Source organism: Myotis myotis, unplaced genomic scaffold (genome assembly GCF_014108235.1).
Source record: "Myotis myotis isolate mMyoMyo1 unplaced genomic scaffold, mMyoMyo1.p scaffold_m19_p_1, whole genome shotgun sequence".
Lineage (NCBI taxonomy): Eukaryota > Metazoa > Chordata > Mammalia > Chiroptera > Vespertilionidae > Myotis > Myotis myotis.
The window spans coordinates 41,242,086-41,261,334 of record NW_023416313.1 but is presented as its reverse complement, the minus strand read 5'-3'; the positions used below and the strand labels follow the sequence as shown (position 1 = coordinate 41,261,334).

Genomic DNA, 19,249 nt, shown 5'->3' with positions numbered 1-19,249 from the left:
GTGTATACTTTCATTAATATTTTCCGTTTATGTGTTCATATGCATTCCTGTGTTCCAAATGTTAATTCCGGTAATTATATCCTAAGGGAGTTTGCCTCTGGGGATATCGAAGGATTATTTCACTGATAATATAAATTCAAACAACTATCTACTCTCAGGCACATCTATTGGAAGGTTGGACAATCAGCAAGATATTTCCGGTTTATTCATTGGTATATCCCCAGGGCCCAGAACACTTATTGGTACTTCAGTAGATGCTTAATAAATGCAATGAATGAATGAATGAACCCTGTTCATTGCAGGTGTCATATTACATAGAACTGGAATAGATGTTAAGGCAGTGAGTTAGTCTTTTTCCTCAGTTGTTTATATATTATCTATATTACTTAGTATTGGGTTCCAGGTAATTAAAAAAAAAATACCTTTCCAATTTAAAATGTAGAGAATGTAGAGGCAAGCCTAACATGAGAATAATCATTCATGTTTGTTAGCAAAAATTGGGTCATTTCTCATTTTACAAAAAGGGTTACTGGGCCACCCAGTTGTTTGCTCGTTTTTGGAAATGTCATCACCCTGAAATACAGACTGTATTTGCGCACGTTTTTATCTGTTTTGGTGCACATTCAAATCTAATTATCATTTATCCTACCCTGAAGCCTGGAAAGCTAATAATTATATCGTTTGTTTTGCAGTTTGATATATTTAAATTAATCATTAGGGGTAATGAGAACTGAGGTAAGGATTCATTCAAAACAAAGAATCAACTTTGCATACATTTGCCAATCTATTTTTATGTGCTTTTTAACATCTAAGGACAGAGTATTCTTTGGCAAATGTTTGCCCTGTTTTGCCCCAGTTAATATCCCTAGAGCATAATAAATAACAAAATAAGTTTATGAAAAGAGGATTCATCTTTGTAGCTTACCCTTTTGCTTTTCAGGCTCTTGTAACTTACTTGAACCTTGTTGGAAATTTGATACTAAACTGTGATTTCCCCAGAAAAGCAATGTCTGCTCTGTTTAGATTAATATATCTGAAAATTTAGCAGCAGTTAGGATGTCTTTATCTTATATACAGTACTATTATAACATTATGCTAGATATTTTGTAATATACTACTAGTATATCAAAGTATACTAATATACTATGGTAGATGCTTTTGTAATATGCTATTCACCATTCATTGCCTTAATGAAACATTGATATGTAAGAGTTACGAGTTTCAAATGAATGAACCTTTGGATTCAGCAAGTCCAAAATTGGAGCAAGTGTGGCACAGAAGCATGATAAACAGCTCTGGAGTTAGACAAACTTGCATTTATTAATTTTATTTTATTTTTTAATATTTTTATTGATTTCAGAGAGGGAGAGAGAGATAGAAACAGCAATGATGAGAGAATCATTGATCGGCTGCCTCCTGCACACCCCCTACTGGGGATTGAGCCCACAGCCTGGGCATGTGCCCTGGACTGGAATCAAACCCAGGACCCTTCAGTCCACATTCCGACACCCTATCCACCGATCTTAACCTGCTAGGGCAGATAGACTTGCATTTATTAGCAAGTATGTGCTTATTAGCTGTGGCACCTGGAACCACTGCCCTATTTAGCTTTTATCAACTTCAATTTCCTTCTCTGCAAAATGGAGAAAACAAAGGATCATTTGTAGGATTAAGTTATATAATGTATATGAAGTACAGACTGTTAGTCTCAATCACTGATATTACAAATACGAGAACTGAGGTCTTCAGAGTTAAATCACTTCTACGAACTCACATAGTACCAAACCAGAGCCATAGGACTAATGAGCATTCTCTGTACAGTGAACCATTTGCAAAGTGAATTGTGAATGAGTACGTTCATTTTAAGTGTGAGGTTTACCCTATTTTGTAAGGAATAGCTGTGTATATTATCTATATGCATGATGGTGTGGAACTGAGTATTGAATGAGTGTATTCTGTTATGTGATGCTTTTCAAGCTTGTTATTTCATCTATTGACTTTTTTTCTTTAGAATGAAATCACTATAAAAGATTTGACAAGTTTGGTTACCACCCCTAACAAGTAGCCACTGAACACCATATGGTTTTGCTCTTTTTATGCCATGTGTCCTGTAAATGTAGCAGACTGCTCATTATTCATAATTTAGTTGTCAGTGTATTTCAGTGTTACCTTTGCCTAAATACTTTGTATGGTTTAACCAATTGATACTAATTCTGAATTCCTTTTTGTCATCTCCCCAAGTACACAATTTTAACAATTCAAAATGTTTAGTATATATTCTGATTGATTTTTGCTTCCCTCATAGTCATATGCTTCAGAGAATGAATATTCTGCTGCTTAACTTTCAATGAGTAGTGGCTAAAACTTCTTTGTTTATGATGATGAAAAAGAATTTGAAACAAGCAATGAAAGGCAACCGTTGTTCTGCACAGTCAACAATTAAACATAATATCTTTAGAGTCAGTTGGGAATGTCATTGGAATTCTGTAAATATAGTTTTGGAAATATCAAGGAATGATGGAAAGAGAACAGACTCTGGTATAAGAGAGACTGGAGGTTGATTTCAAATTCTGTCCCTTAGCAGTTTCAGCAGTTAAGATATCTTCCTCTGCAAATAATAGCAAATCGCTTCCCCACTGGACTAAGCAGCAAAATTGATTCCCCTCCCCACAATACACACACACACACACACACACACACACACACACACACACACACACAAATTAAAGAGAGGCAAATTTCAAATTTAGATGGATTAGCAACTCTATGATATAATTTGGATCTAGATACTTCCCATACCTTCACTCTGCCAACCTTAATCTGTAGGCTTTGCTTTGCTCCTGACTCTCCTTATTAGCTTTAGATGACTGTACCAGTTCCAAAAAATACACCCATGCCCAGCAACTTCCAAGGCAATTCCCTTTTCTAAGTGTTTTCCTCTCAAAAACTACCTTCCCTTGCAGATCACCTTCACAGTTCATTGGGCAGAACTGAATCTATAGTAAGACCACATAATGGGGAAAGAAATATGTTCAGTATTGCTAAACTGTGGAAAGAGAAGGAGGAAAAAGCCTAAATGAAACTGGAGAAGAAAATATAGACCAATGCCGGAAGGACTTATATTAAAAGCAATAAGACCCAATGACAAGGTTTGAAGCAGGGGAGTGATGTGACCATATTGGTGGCTTAGATCTTTCTGGATGCAGTATTTTGAAGAAATTGCCTCTCTACTGAGAAACCAGTTAGAAGAGTTTTCAAGTGAAAAATGATGGCTAGAGTTTGGCTGGACTGCTTATGCTATGGAATGAAACTGAGCAGGCATTTCAGAGAGTTATATACAAAATATAGTTACAATTTATGGGATTTGGTCACTGGTTCAATGTGGGAATAAAGGTAAGGAGGACAATGATGACTCTTAGATTTTTGGATAGAACGACTAGTTCTCTATGGCATTGCATTCACTGAAACAGGAAACGGTGTATTCTTGTACAGAAAAAAATATTTTGTACAAGGGGGGATAGGTTGAATCTATAAGTTGGCAGAATTTTAGAAGAAAGACATGGACAAGATATATGGATTTAGAAGCTCATTCATATTTACATTACAACTAAAGACTTGGAAGTTCATGAGCTCCTCTACAGGGGTTCTTACATGAGGATATATGCTAACATCACCTTTAAAAACAACCAAACCTCTAACAAATAAAAAATAAATACACTATCCATTCTCCATCCTAAATAGCCTAATTCAATATGAATGGTCTGGAGCCAAGGCATTTGTTCTTTCAAATGCTTAATATTTTTTTCCCCATATCAAGTTCTAGTCAAGAATGTTGGTGTAGAGTGAGAAGTGAAGACAGTCTACAAAATCAGAGTATTGATCAAAGCCAAGGTTTGAAGAGTTGGTACAGGAAGAATAGTTTATAATGGAAACAAGTAGCTAGAGGGATAGAAGAAAACCACAGAACTTACGTTGTCACTGAACTTAGAAGGTGAGAGAGAGTGTTTGTCCATGGGGGTTATGACAAAATGATGAGGCTGGATTAGGAACTCAGAGCTACATGATTAGCTTAAGTTTTCAAGTCAGACTCCTAGGTTGTGAGCTTTACCTCAAGTAGTGTTCAGCATCCATGATTTCATGTACAAATAAAGTATATTCCTTTATGACTAGCATTTAATTCATAGCCTTTTCATTCTGTGATCATGGTATCTAATGTCCAGTCTCTAAGTGAGGGCCTTGGTTTTGGAAAGCAGGGCTTATGTGTTCTCATGAAGGCCTCAAATATTGCTTTATACTTTCTTCCTTCCTTGATTTTCCTGCTGGGGCTCCGAATGGGGTTGAAAACTGTCAGTATTCTGTTGAGTCTCCATTTTGTTGAGATGATTAAATGAAAGAACATATACAAGTTGCCCAGTAGAGCAATTGACACATAGTATACACTAAGTTCCTTTCACCATATTCTTTCTTCCTCTCTCTTTTTTTTAATAAAGTTGTGCACATGGGTTGCTCAGAATTGCAAAAGAAATAGATACTTGCCCATTAATTGCCTGTGGAAATACTATTGGTCGTAGACTCTTGCCTTCAATAAAGGATGCCAGAAATCTGCATAATACCCCTAAACCTATAACATAGTTTTACCAAGTTTACAAATTTCGTTCTCCAATGGGAAACACATGTACTCTTTCCCTGCACTCATTTTGTCAACTGTTCTTTGTTCCCTGCAGCAGTTGTCAAATTATAAAATTTAGCCCACAAGCAAGAAATAACATCTGTGCTGAATGGGACCATGAAGGGAGGCTGGACAGCTGTGTATCTGGGGTTTATTTCCACAGATTAGTAAAATGTGTGCCGTAATTGAATCCAGTAGCTTTTTTGATATTGTTAAATGGAAATAAATAAGCAAGCATTCATCAAAATTGAACTCTATGCAATGGGAATTTGAGTCAATGCCTTTAGAGAAAGAGCATGCCATGCTGTTTGTTTCTAATCCAAATTATCCTCTTCATGTTGTGGTGGAGATCTAACTAACATTATAACTGTTTGTTACTGTGAAGATTATGTGAAAAGCAGAAACAATATAAGAGTAAGAATATGTGTCTGGCTCTCTATCTTCATGTCATCAAGGATCATACATTTTCTCAAGGCTGACTATATTGCAATTGAATGTCCTTGAGCTCTCTTTCAACTCTTCAAAGTCTTAAAATACATTCATCCTAATATGTCACTTTCCTGGAGAATCCAGTTTTTTTTTCTGATCTTTGTTACTAATATTAGCAAGATGTTAAGGAGGAAACAATGGCATCAAAATGATACATAGAAAGTTATGAATATTGAAAAGTATAGTAATTGAATACCATATTTGAATTATTAACTCAAACACATCTTTAGTTGTTAGGATGCAGAAAGGTGAGGACTTGGGAGTCTTCTTATATATTACATATTCCATTTTACTCATTCTGTCTTTTCCTTACCCCCATTGAATCCTAACAAAACAACAACAACAAAAATGAGTTAGCAACTCTCTGGCTTTTCTTAAAGTAAGTTATTTAAGAACTTTTTTTCTACTTGTTCATGAAAGCATTAAGATGATTAGTGTATAGTAATAAAAATACAGCATACTTAAGATTAGTTTGAATCAGTTTTATTATCTGTCATTTGGTTGGTCAGGCAATTAACTGATTTTTACTTAGTAAAAGTTCCTGTGTTCATGATTCTTTTTTACTATATAATTTTAGGAAATTTGTAATAGACTATATATTTATTGACCTCTGTAGAGTTATTTCTCCTGGAGAATCTATCTTCTTAATTACTGATTAGAATACCAACCAATATGCCCATCCTCATTGCAATTACACAGTGACTTTGGGGAAATGACCTTGAAGATTGTCTCTCAATTTAATGGTATGGTTTTATTTTAAAATATAAATAATAGAATAAAAAACGTTTTCCATAAAATTTCTATTATCTAATTAATGTCTTCCAAAGTAACTGTGGTATCACACATTTGCTCTAATTATATTCATTAGTGACTTCTCCTTGACAAGTTTTAATTAAGTTGTACAGGGAAGATCAATACTCATTGAGTATTCATTGCAATTTACAACCAGCATATATACTGTTCAGAACGATTTAATTACTGTAATGTTGCACAGAAGATACTTAGCGACTGTTACTGTGGTAGAGGTCCAAATACATTACTGCCTTTTAAAATAAGTTTTGTGTTGGCCATATGCATGTTCTCTTTGAAGAAGTGTCTTTTCAGCTTTTTTAATTGGAAGGTTTGTGTGGGTTTTTTGGGTTTTTTTTGGTGTTGAGCTTTATAAGTTCTTTATAAATTTCAGATATTAACCCCTTATCAGCTATATCATTGGAAAATATATTCTTTCATTCAATAGGTTGTCTTTTCACTTTGTTGATGATTTCCTTTGATGTGCAAAAACATATGTCTAGCCAGTAGACATATGTAAAGATGCTCAATATCACTAATCATCAGAGAAATGCAGATTAAAACCACAATGAGATATCACTTCACACCTATCAGAATGTCTATCATCAATAAATCAACAAACAAGTGTTGGCTAGAATGTGAAGAAAACAACATCCTTGAACACTGCTGGTGGAAATGCAGATTGGTGCAGACACTGTGGGAAAGTACTATGGAGTTTACTCATTGTATTTTAATTAAAATTAAAACTGAAACTGCCTTTTGAACCAGTAATTCCATTTTTGAGAATCTATCCAAAGAAACCTCACACACCAATTCAAAAGAGTTTTTCCACCCCTAATGTTCATTTTAGTGTTATTTACAATAGCCAGGATTTGGAAGCAGCCTAAGTGCCCATTAGTAGATGAGTGGATAAAAAAGCTGTGGTAGCCCTAGCTGGTTTGGCTCAGTGGATAGTGGGTCAGCCTGTGGACTGAACGGTCCGGGCTTGATTCTGGTCAAGGGCAGGTACCTCGTTTGCAGGCTCAGTCCCTGGCCCTGGTTATGGTTCATGTGGGAGGCAACTAATCAATGTGTCTCTCTCACATGGATGTTTCTCTCTCTGTCTCTCCCACTCCCTTCCACACTTTCTAAAAATATCAATGGGAGAAACAAAATGCTGTGGTACATTTACACAATGGAATACTGCTCAGTCATGATAAAGAAGGAAGTCTTACCTTCTGCAACAGTATGGCTGAACCTGGAGAACATTATGCTAAGTGAAATAAGCCAGTCAGAGAAGGACAAGTACCATATGATTTTACTTATATGTGGAATCTAATGAACAAAATAAACTAAGAAACAAGACAGAAACAGACTCATAGATACAGAGAACAGACTGACAGCTCTCAGAAGGGAAGGGTTTGTGGGACTGGGTGCAAAAGGCGCAGGGATTGAGCAAAGAAAAAAACAAACAAACCTTGCAGACACTGACAACACTGTGGTGGTTAGCAGAGTGAGAGGGGAATGGGGGAAGGTAGGAGAAAAAAGGGGGATGAATGGTGATGGAAGGAGATTTAGCTTGGAGTGGTAAACACACAGTACAATGTGCATATAATACATAATAGAATTGTACACCTGCAACCTATACATTTTTGTTAACTATGGTCACCCCAACAAATTCAATAAAAACTAAAAATAAATTAATTAATTAAATAAATACATTTGGTAGTGAAATTGAGAAATCAATTTCTGAAAATTTATATATATCCTAAACTTCTGGTTTTATTAACTAACCTAAGTAGTGGGTGAAATGTAGGCAATAATATCAGTGGCATAGTGCTCTTTCATGCATGCTATCATGAATGTTGAGAAATTATGAGCACATAAATGAGAACAGCTTTATTGGTTATGTGAAAAAAAATTACAGGAGTTTGGTTATAAAAATACTGTTTTGCTAAGTGAGACTTCAATATTTATTAGTTTTATTTTATTAAATTGGAGTAGTATTTTGATTCATATGGAATGCCTTCAAAATGCTAACTTTTGTTAATGAAGATGTGGAACTAGAGGTTTTATAGTACTGCATCATAGGTAGGTGGCAAGGTTTCTCAACTCTGGCACTAGTGAAATTTGAGCCACATAATTCTTTCCTGGGAGTGCAGGAGGTTTTGCTGTGCATTAAGGGATGCTTAAGGGCAGGCCTGGCTTCTTCCCATGAGATGTCAGTAGCAAAATACTCCCCCACCATTCAGTTTAAAAAATTAATAAATTTTTAATTATTTTTTTATTAATGCATAGCTCATATACAATATTATATTAGTTTTAAATGTACAGCATAACATTTCATTCTGTACCTTAAAAAGTTACCACCACCCCACCCTCCAGTTTTGAAAATCAAAGGCATCTCCAGACATTACCAGATGTTCATGTTGTGAACCACTGGTATGTGCTCACGCACTCCAGACTTGCCCACAGACTAAGTGATTCATTCATAAGAAAAACGGCTTATTAGCTGTTCCAAGCATAGGCTAGGTTCCCAGGCATAAGTCAAAATAGTGTTATTTTAAGGAAATAATACAATTCTGTGTATTTCATGTTTTGGAGATAAGAATAGGTGTTAGTTGAATATTCAGCATGAATACCTTACTGAGATGTAGGTAAGGGATGATCAGAGATGGCTTCCAGGAGAAGGCGGTTCCTAAAATATGTTTTATAGGACAAATGCAGATTTAGCAATTCAAAAAGGGAGAGAGACATTTGAGAGCAAAAGCGGCATATGCAAAATTTGGAGGTATAAGAAAGCTCCCTCTCCCTATATATATCAATATAGAGATTGATATGGTGATCTATAGATAAATAGTATGGTCATATATTGTTATATGTCATAATTTTAGTTATTTTCCTTGAGGCATCATATCCCATTTGCTCACAAAATTATAATATAAAAATCTTCAAGAAATTGTCTAAAACATCTAATTTTCCTCCCCCTCTCTCAATTTCAAATTTAGTAATGGTATATATAAATATATCATTTGCATTGTGAACATTATGAAATCATCTATTTCCAAGAGGAAAGCAATTTTAGACAGTAGTGGGAACATACACATATTTCCTATAAACCTGCTAATATTATCTGAAGAAATCCTTTTGACAAGATCATCATATGAAAGATAATATACATTCCTATTGTGATTATTTTCATGCATTTAATAATGTATTTCAATATTGCAAATTATCAGTAAATTGTATTAATAGCCCAGCTAATGTTTTCAGTTCATTCATTTACTTTCACACACATATATTTTAGTCCAAAAAAGAGTAAAAATAATAATTTAGATTAAAATTCATTTAAGTGAGGGTAACTAAGGTTTAAAAAAAATCTGGAATTCTGTTGGCAAAAACGAATATTTCAAGACCCACATATTATTAAAAGGTCTACTAGGAATGCTGTGTTTCTCATGCAGGCTGATTAGGAATTCCCAGAATTCCTACGCATACCAGTTTGCCCCCGTGGTATTAAGTTCACTTTGACCACCATCATAGTAGAAGGCCTTTAGTTTGCAGATTGTCTCTACTTTATCTAGTCTACTAGTACACAGATATTCTGCTGCTCAGTATCAAAGGTGAAATAAAGGAATGATAAAGATGAATAAATGTAATGGTTTAGGTCCTGCACTGCCCTGGTATTTAATCATGTCTAGACACAACGCTAAGCGTCCTAGAAAAGCCAAAATGAGAACAAGGACATTTAAGTTTACTGTAGCCTTATTCCCATGGAAGTCAGAAAAGCCAACAACAGTATAAAAAGAGAAGAGTAGGGATCTAACTGAAAAAAAAAAATAGATTTAGTGGAGTGACTGGAGGATTTGCGAGGTCAGTAGGAGGTGGAATAGATTTTTTGTTTCTGTTTTAAACAATCATTTTAAATTATGTCAATTTCAGTTAGGTCAATTTCTTCTAAAAATAATTTCACAAATTATTTTATTATTCTCTAAAGCCAAGTTGATGTAGGTAGACTAAAGATGACATAACCATTCTATAAATAGGAACTTTTATGGTTAAAGAGCTCAGAACTTGAGGAAAATAGGCACATATAACGAATATACACATACATTATATATATATGTGTGTGTGTGTATTGAGTATATTTCTACTATATAAAATTTAAAATTTTTGATTTATCTTTATATTACTAATATTATAAAGTGTTAACTTTAGTGTATAAATATGTTTGATGTTATAAAATGATGGAAAGTGAGGGTTAAATGTACCCTTTCTATGATGTGTAGAAAATTTCTATTTAAACTATGATTTTAACTTCCTTGGTTATAATAATTTTGTTTTATATTCTCTTATAGAAATATTATAACAGCCTATTATCTATTATTCCTTTAGTACCTAGGCTTTCCTCTTGCACATAGAATCATTTTTTAAATACATTTTATTGATTTCAGAGAGGAAAGGAGAGGGAAAGAGAGATAGAAACATCAATGATGAGAGAGAATCATTGATCAGCTGCCTCCTGCAGGCCCCACACTGGGGATTAAGCCCGCAACCTGCATGGGTCCTGACTGGGAATTGAACCATGACCTCCTGGTTCATAGGTCAATGCTCAACCACTGTGCCACTTCGGTTGGGCAGAATCATTTTTTTTTTAATTACTGACATTTCAAGATACTGGCTGTTGATTTAGTTTAAGGAAGCTCCACACCTCTGACTGGGATAACAGTTGTTTTCCTTTTGGATCCACACGCCATGCTCCTTGAATGTGCTTCAGCTGCATAGGGAGGCCCATTTGGATTAGGCATAATAGGCTGGAAACCCAGTGATCTGTGACCCAGGTCTAAAGCATTTTGGCAACACAGTACTCTTTTAGCTAGTATAACTTGGGGGGACAGTAGATGAACTTCCCGAAATATAAACATGGTGAGTGTGTGGGATGTGGATACACATCTGTATAAATACTGTGTGGTTTCCTTTTGCAATGATGATATTCAGACTTCCACCTGGGAGTTCCAAACATTTTATGGTATCTAGATATAAATGATGTCTGTCTTTCAAAAATGTAGCTGATAGTTCTGTAAGAAGCACATTGAAGGTTGTGGTCATATATAAGTAGAAGATAGCTTGGAAATGCAGTGGACTCATAACTGTAACAACAGCCCTGAGAGCTGCTACAATTTCCTTGGTTTGGTTAAGGGTGTGTAGATTTATTTCTTAATTAAACTTGCAATTTGGATTACAGATTTCAGTTAATATCACAAAAATGTTACAAGCTTGGGGATAGTTTATTGCTGTTTAATGTAAATTATTTGTTAATTGCTTCATAACAGCTTTCCGGAAGAAAATACAATACGTTCAGCTACAATTTTATGGCTTTTGCTTAATCCCAAAGCCCAGAGCTTGAAAAATCACTGCATTGTTTTCACTGTTTTCTGTGGATTTTTCATATTTTCTCTTTCTTAATTTAATTCTTTATAGTTGTTTGACAAAAAAAGCACTTAGGGTAATGACTTGTTTATATAATTTTGCTCTAAATGTTAATTCAAAATAACTTGTTTTCTTGCATTGAAATTCTTTGTTTAAATTATAACTCTTGTATTTATCATAATGAATACTTAATCTAATTTTAGTTTTGTAGCAATATGCACTTTTAATAATACTGAAAATAGTGATGCATTTTTGTTTCATTTGACTCAGTTTTGTGTTCTTTCTCTTTCAGTGAATTTATTGGATTCACGTACTGTCATGGGGGACCTGGGATGGATTGCTTTTCCAAAAAATGGGGTAAGCCTTTATGAAATTTTATTACAACTTAAGTAGACATTATGTTAAATGTCACATATGATTGAAAATCCACTGGCCATATTTGTTGTTAAGAGAGGAGGGGTGTGTGTGTGTGTGTGTGTGTGTGTGTGTGTGAAAATGGGCAAATCAGCTCTGTCTGGGAAAAGCAGGCAAATAGGGAAGGGATTTCAATGACTGAATAACAAATATGTGATTTTCCTCTCCAAATATTTCTGCAAAGAAATGTGAAGTTACCTTAAAAATTCAGATTAAAGCAACCAACAAACTTATACAATTGATTTATCTTCAAAAAACAAGAGTTGAAAAAAATAAAAAGATTTGCTGCTGTTTTGCATGTGGCATGGTTGAAGAAGAAATAGTGAATATTGAATAGGAAATAAAATCAATTCAAACACTGGGAACAATTTATTTTGTGTTTCTTCACTACTTTAAGGAATGTAAATATTATAAGAAACTCCTTTAAAATTTCATTGAGATTAAAAATTTATCAGATTATTAGAAACTATCAGGGAGAACCTGGAATGGATTGCTTTTATTAGGTCAGTAATCACTAAAAGGTTTTCTTTTAATTTTTGCATTTTTCTTTATTGGAAATTTTCAGAAAAAAAATGCTTCATTGGAACATTGCTACAATAACAGTTGTATTTATTAGTAAATTATTTCACTGGTGGTGTGGTTGATTGGAGTGTTGTCCTATACACCAAAGAGTTATAGGTTCTATTCTTGTTCAGGGCACATACCTAGGTTGTGGGTTCAAATCCTGTCAGGGTACCTATGATAGGGAGGCAACCAATCAATGTTTTTCTCTTATGTTGATGTTTCTCTCTCTCTCTCTCTTAAAAACAAAATAAAACAAAACAAAAAACAACCAAAACATATCCTCGGTTGAGGATTTAAAAAAAGTCTTTTGGGTAAAAATTAAGCCATTTTCTAACAATATGCATATTAATGTATTTATATACTAATGATCTTAATAAATAGATTACATTTAAAAATATTTCATAGCTATTAGTAGATGGAAAATGAAAGCATAAGTAAAATATTGTGACAAAATTATTATTATTACACAAGAAGTATTAACTCAATTATAATAGAAAGATAAAGCATAATGTTGTTAAAATGATTGGAAAAAAGACTATTTCTAATACAAAGAGATTGTATATTTTTAAGGAAATCAATGTTGCAGAAATCACATACAAAACTGAGTAAATATCTCCCAAAATTTCTAGTTGCAAGAGCCAATACAACATCAGATTTACCCGTATAGTTAAATGCCGGAAGCCGGTCCATCCTTGCTGCTTGACACAGTCGCTGCAGGAAAGAAACATCTGCACAGCATATGTTTTAAGGGACCTGGCGTATATAGCATACTGTTCTTAATATGTTTGCTCCCCTTAGCGCTGTGTGTTTTAACCAAGGTCACCTCTCCAAGAAAGGTTGTTTCCCCAGGTAGGAATTTTTCCCTGAAGTCAGGGAGGGGATGAAACTCCTTAACTAAGTGCCAGGCGGGCAGTTAATCACTACAAACAATCATGCTTAAGCTACATAATCTTTACTCCCTGGAATGGAGATAAGAAATGCCCTAACCTTTGTAATAGAAATTGACAGGATTAAAATCAACTGGTATAAATACGGATGTAACAAGACAATAAACAGCAGAACTTCGCTGGAGATCCAGACCAGAACTTGGCTGGAGATCCTGGCTAGAGATCCTGGCTAGGCTGCTGATCAACTGAACGCTGTCTCCGTGTCCTTCCTTCTTTGCCGACTCCATCCACACCTTTGGGGACCCCTGGACCTGCTGGGGTTGGACCCCGGCAGTTAAACCTTTCCCGAATAACTCTGGAATGGAAACTGGAGAAATACAAAACTAGATTCAAAGAGAATATGACATATTTTCTCAGAGTTTTCAAAAATTAATTTCAACCCAACATATCGTCCATATTATCAGATTGGGCAACTTAAAATATTTTTTGGTAGGATAACTTATTTTGTTATTTATGAAATGGAGCATAAATTGTGTGTTATAGTTTTGCATAAAGGTTAAATAAGTGGGACTGAGAATAGAGCTTGGCACAGTGTTGGCACTCAGTTGATCTTCATTTGGGGGGTTAGCATGTTTTTATTGAATTTATTAAGGTTACATTGGTTAATAAGGTTATATAGGTTTAAAGTGTACAATTCTATAATCCATCATCTGTATACTGTACTGTGTGCTCATTACCCCAAGTCATGTTTCTTCCCATCATCATTTATCCCCCCTTTACCCTCTCCTGTCTCCCCTACCTCCATTTCCCTGTGGTAATGACCATACTGTTGTATGTCTATGGTCATTACCACAGGGAAAGGGGGGTGAGATTATGAGGGTCTTTGTTTTGTTTTGTTTTTAATTAATCCCTTCACCTTTGATCTTCGATTGCATTTCTATCTCATACTAAGATCCACCTACCAGTTCATCAGGTTTTTGTTTGTTTTATTTCTAAGTATATTTACGTGAATCCGTTGTCAGCAGTTAAAGATTGGGAAAGTTCATATAAAGTGAATTTCGAGCTTTTCTGTTTAGTTGGAAGTTTCAGAAAACGAGAGTTAGCAGCCTGTTATAATCTCCACAGCCCAGAGCTGAAGAGAGGCTGCTTTCTAAGAGAGTAAGCAATTTCTCCTGTTTGATTCAATTTCTGCCTGGTGCTCTCCACCCATTTAAGTTGCTGTCTGTAATGCTGGCATATTTGTGGAGGCAATTTTTAGTATTTCACACGCATCAGGATTTTCTGTTGTTTTAGGAGGGACTTTTTTTTTTAATTCCACTATTTTTACATGTTGAGATAGAGTCCTTCTAGTTTTTATTTTTATTGTTTTGACTACTTCACCTGAGTTAGGACACATCATTTAAATTTGGGCTTTAGCATGTGCTTTTTAACCATAGTAGATGAGATGGTGTGTATGTGTGTATATGTGTGTGTGTGTGTGTCTGCCTGCCTCATGGTAAGAAGTTGAACTCTACTCTTTTTTTTATTGTGGACATATCTAGAAGTACTATGTTACAACAAAGTTTAATTTTATGCAAATTTAAGGCATTTATTCATTCAACAGATATGTAGCAGGCACTTGGTAAGAGCCAGTTTCTGTTCCAGGCACTGGAGTGACAACAGTGAAGAAAACAAACAAAATTTCCTGACATTCTGGAGCTTGAGGCAGCATTATTTTGAAAAAGAGTAATCATAATGTTAGAATAATGTTGTAGATGAAGTTCTCTGTAGGCTTTTTTCTCTATATACTAGAGGCCCAGTGCATGAAATGCATGCACTCAGGGGAGGGCGGATTCCTCAGCCCAACCTGCACCCTCTTGCAGTCAGGGAGCCCTCAGGGGATGTCCAACTGACAGCTTAGGCCCATTCCCTGGGGTGAGCTGGCCTAATCGTCCTTCAGACATCCTTAGCACTGCTGTGGCGGTGGGAGAGGCTCCCGCCACTGCCACTGTGCTTGCCAGCTGTGAGCCCAGCTCAGGGCTTCTGGCTGAGTGGCTCTCCCACTGTGGGAGTGCACAGACCATCAGGGGGCAGCTTCTGCATCAAGCATTTGCCCCCTGGTGGTCAGTGCACATCATAGTGACCGGATGTTTCACCACTCAGTTGATTTTCATATTAGCCTTTTATTATATACAATGTACAAAAGTGGTGGAGAGGAGATAGTATTTGTTCAAAGTCACTCAGGTAGTTGATGACACAACTGGAAACAGCAAATGTACTCTATTGTATTTGGCACACGTGTCCTATCACTGTTTCTCATTATCTTGCCTTGAAAAACAATGCTCTCTCGTGTACATAATTCCAGTTAGTACTAAAGATGACAATATAAAAAGAGAAACTTCATATTGTTTTTGTAGAAGGGGAAAATGAAGCTCTGTAAGGGTGACTTCCACAGGTTATGCAGCTGGTAAGAGGTTGAGTCCATTTCAAACCCAGGACTTTCAGGATACTGGTTGTTTTAAACCAGAGGTGAGCTCCTCTCAATGAGTAGGTCTCCAGAGACATGACCAGGTTCTGGAATGTGCCCAGATTTCTGGTTTACATAAAAGAGGCATTGGTGTAGAAGAGAAATTCACCTCAAAAAAAGTTTTCAATGAAGCAGAATGGGTCTCATTCTATCCATTGCTAGATCATTAGTATTTGAAGCAAATATATAACACATACATGCTCAAATATATGTTACAATTGTTATAGTGCATGTATATATTAGCTAACTACATAATTAGGTAAATATGTTGATAGATAATTAAAAGGATGAATTGACACCATGCTATATCTTTAATTTTTGTGACCTCTGTGGAGCTCAGCTTTCCTATCTGTTAAGTAGGATGGGTGGCTATTATATCATCTATCCAGCATTGTCATTTTTAGGATAAAATAAGAAAATGAATTTGAATGCACCATGTGATTCTTAAACCACTAAAGAAATAGAAACGATGATGGTTGATAAAAAAGCTGCTTCTATATTTCTGTTCCCAAATATAGCCAGAAACCAATATTTTGATAGTTAAAAGTAACAAATACTCAGCTATGTCTTCAGCATTTGACTATTACATGAAATAAGTAGACTTTGAGAGATTTCATACCTGAACTTCCAAATGTGGAACTAGATTCTCTAATCTCACTTTGCATGAAATTGAGAAGAGGATTGTAAATATATTTTTAAAATTTTTGCATAACTTGTCTTTAACTTTAAACAGTAACAAAAACAAGCAAAACATAGACTAATGCCGTATAAATTGACGTAAATTATGCATAGTTACCTTCAGTTCTAAATTTCCCTGTTTATTTGAGTAAATACTTTTTTTTTCCTTCAGAGCACCTTTTAAAAATAATTTATATTGAAGTTCTCAAACTTTTTCAGCCTCAATTCAAGAGGACATTATTTTAACAGTGATAGTGGTTCTGAAGAAGGGAGCTAAATACTAAATAAAGAGGCATTGAGATTCCATTGATTTTTATGATGGTCTCTATTATCTATTTTTTATGTTTCATATAAGATTTCACTTTAAAATACTCATAAATTTTGGAGCCATACTTTTTAAATTAATAGACTTTAATTTTTAGAGACATTTTAGCTTCATGGAATAATGATCCTTGAGTATGAAGAGTTCCTATATACCACCTCAATTTACTCCTCACTCTGTTTCCACTATTATTAACATAGTAGACGCCTGGTCCATGAAATTTGTGCATGGGGGGAGGTCCCTCAGCCCGGCCTGCACCCTCTCTAATACAGGACCCCTTGGGGGAATGTCCGACTACCAGTTTAGGCCCAATCCCACAGTCGGACATGCCTCTTGCAATCCAGGACCGCTGGCTCCTAACCACTCGCCTGCCTGCCTGCCTGCCCCTAACCTCTCTGCCTTCATTCCTTGATCACCCCTAACCACCTCTGCTTGCCTGCCTGATTGCTCTAACTGCTCCTCTGCACTCCTGATTGCCTTTAACTTCTCCCCTGCTGGCCTAATCGCCCCTAACCGCCTCAGCCTCGGCCTCGCACCTGGGACCCAGGTTTCCCTCTGCCAGCCGGCCGCAGGCACCCCGGACCCAGGCTTCCCTCACTTTGGCAGGCCACAGGCATCTGGGACCGCGGAGTGGGCGGCTTCAGCTTCATGGGCCTCAGCTGCAGCCGCTGGCACCTGGGACCGCAGGCGGGCAGCTACACCTAGGCCTGGCTTTGTCAGGAAGGACGTCTGGAAGACATCTGGCCTAACTAGCATATTATCCTTTTATTAGTATAGATTGTAGTAGTGTGATACAGTTGTTATGTTTGATAAACCAATGTGGATACATTGGTTTAATTAAATGCCTTAGTTTATATAAGAGTTCCCTTTCTGTTGTACATTCTGTGAGGTTTAAGTATATAATGACATATACTTATTATTACAGCATAATACAGATCAGTTACGTGGCCCTAAAATCCCCTATGGTCCACCTATTCATCCCTTGCCTCCTTCCTCCCTCCTTCCTTTCTGACCCCTGGCAAATACTGAGCTTTTTATTGTCTCTTTTTTTTTCCCCGCTTCTAGAATGTCAAGTAGTTTTAATCACAGTATTAGCCTTTTCAGATTGGCTTCCTTCACTTAGCAACAGGCATTTAAGGTTCCTCCATCTCTTTTTTTGGTTTAATAGAGCATATATACTTGTCATAGACTATTTCTCTATTTTTATACCCTATTTTGGGATTTTTGAAAGTAGCACTATCCCATAACCATAGGCAGTCCATTTCTGCAATTCTCCACTTTCCTATTAAATGACAATTGTTTAGTAGCAAACTCCATGTCTAGACTTTAGAAAAAGATAAGCAAAACCTGTAAGGTCCTAAGTATTTTCCTTAAAGGTCAAACTTACATGGAATTTAAATCCCATTTCAATTAAAATTATGAAAGTTTTTAGAATAGATGAACAAACCTCATAGTAATGCATTAGTTTGAATTTTGATTGAATCATCTGCCTGAATAAAGGTAGACCCAATAGACTTTTTCTAAAATAAGTATTTTCTCACTTAGACTTGCCTCTTTTTCTTCTTCCCTTAAACTGTCAATCTCTTTTTCCATAGTTCCACCAGCCTATTTGTTCACACCTTGAACATGTGTTTTGCTTCCTTCTAATTACATTGGAGTTATTTCAGCCATCATCTGGAACATTTAATATTGATTAATCTATATAGTCTAAGCATGGATATAAACAGCCTTGTTTCCTGGACATTTTTATCAAGTGTTTTCCAGGCTTATACTTATGAGAATAAAATTCATGGTTATGGTTTTGGTAGGAGCAGATTATGTTCTTACGTTTTAGAAATTCCACTATTGCTCTTTTTTTCATAGGTTGTTACAAATGATCACAAGATACACCTGCCTCCTTTGCTTTGGTGGAAGAGGCCTTTTCCCTACTGAGTTCTCTGTATTTCCTGTAGCACACAATGGGCGGGCCACCACACTCCCCTGGGCATCACCTATGAGTTGTATTTCAGTTTCTGCCTTTATTTTTGCTCTATTATCTTTGTACAGCCATAGAGGATAAACATTATTTTGAGGTATCTTATTATGCTGAACTTAGGCTATTGGAATCATTCATGATAATTTATTTATTTGAGAGAGATTCCAATATTGACTTAGAACATATTTGTACTAAAATGGAGACAGAGTAAGTAACCTGTTTTCTGCCCTTGGGGGAGAAAGAACAAGCAATAGCTCTGCATAGAAGATACTTGAAAACAGGAGCTGATGGCATTTCTTACTTTATTGTCACTTTGTTCTATTTTATGATTTCTTTGAGACAGAGAACCTGTGCATTTACTTTTGAAGTTGAAAATAACTCAGGTTTAGATTATTCAACATGGACTGTGAGGATATGATGTGGGCTCTCTTGAATTCAGAAAGACAAACTGGTTGTTCTTTCTGATACTCAGATTTTGGCCAAAGTGTGTGTGTGTGTGTGTTTGTGTAGAGGTTTTGTATGTGGCTCTTTCTTCCCAAAATTAAAG

General features: G+C 35.8%; 1 protein-coding gene across 3 annotated transcripts in view; it reads left to right on the top strand.

Annotated features, from left to right (window-relative positions):
- Positions 1-19,249, top strand: part of EPHA5 (EPH receptor A5) — a 349,025-nt gene that overhangs the window by 19,160 nt on the left and 310,616 nt on the right. For all 3 annotated transcript variants that reach the window (XM_036335287.1, XM_036335278.1, XM_036335295.1), the window contains exon 2: positions 11,649-11,713. In XM_036335287.1, the coding sequence (XP_036191180.1) occupies positions 11,649-11,713 (65 nt within the window). The remainder of the gene's footprint in view (positions 1-11,648; positions 11,714-19,249) is intronic.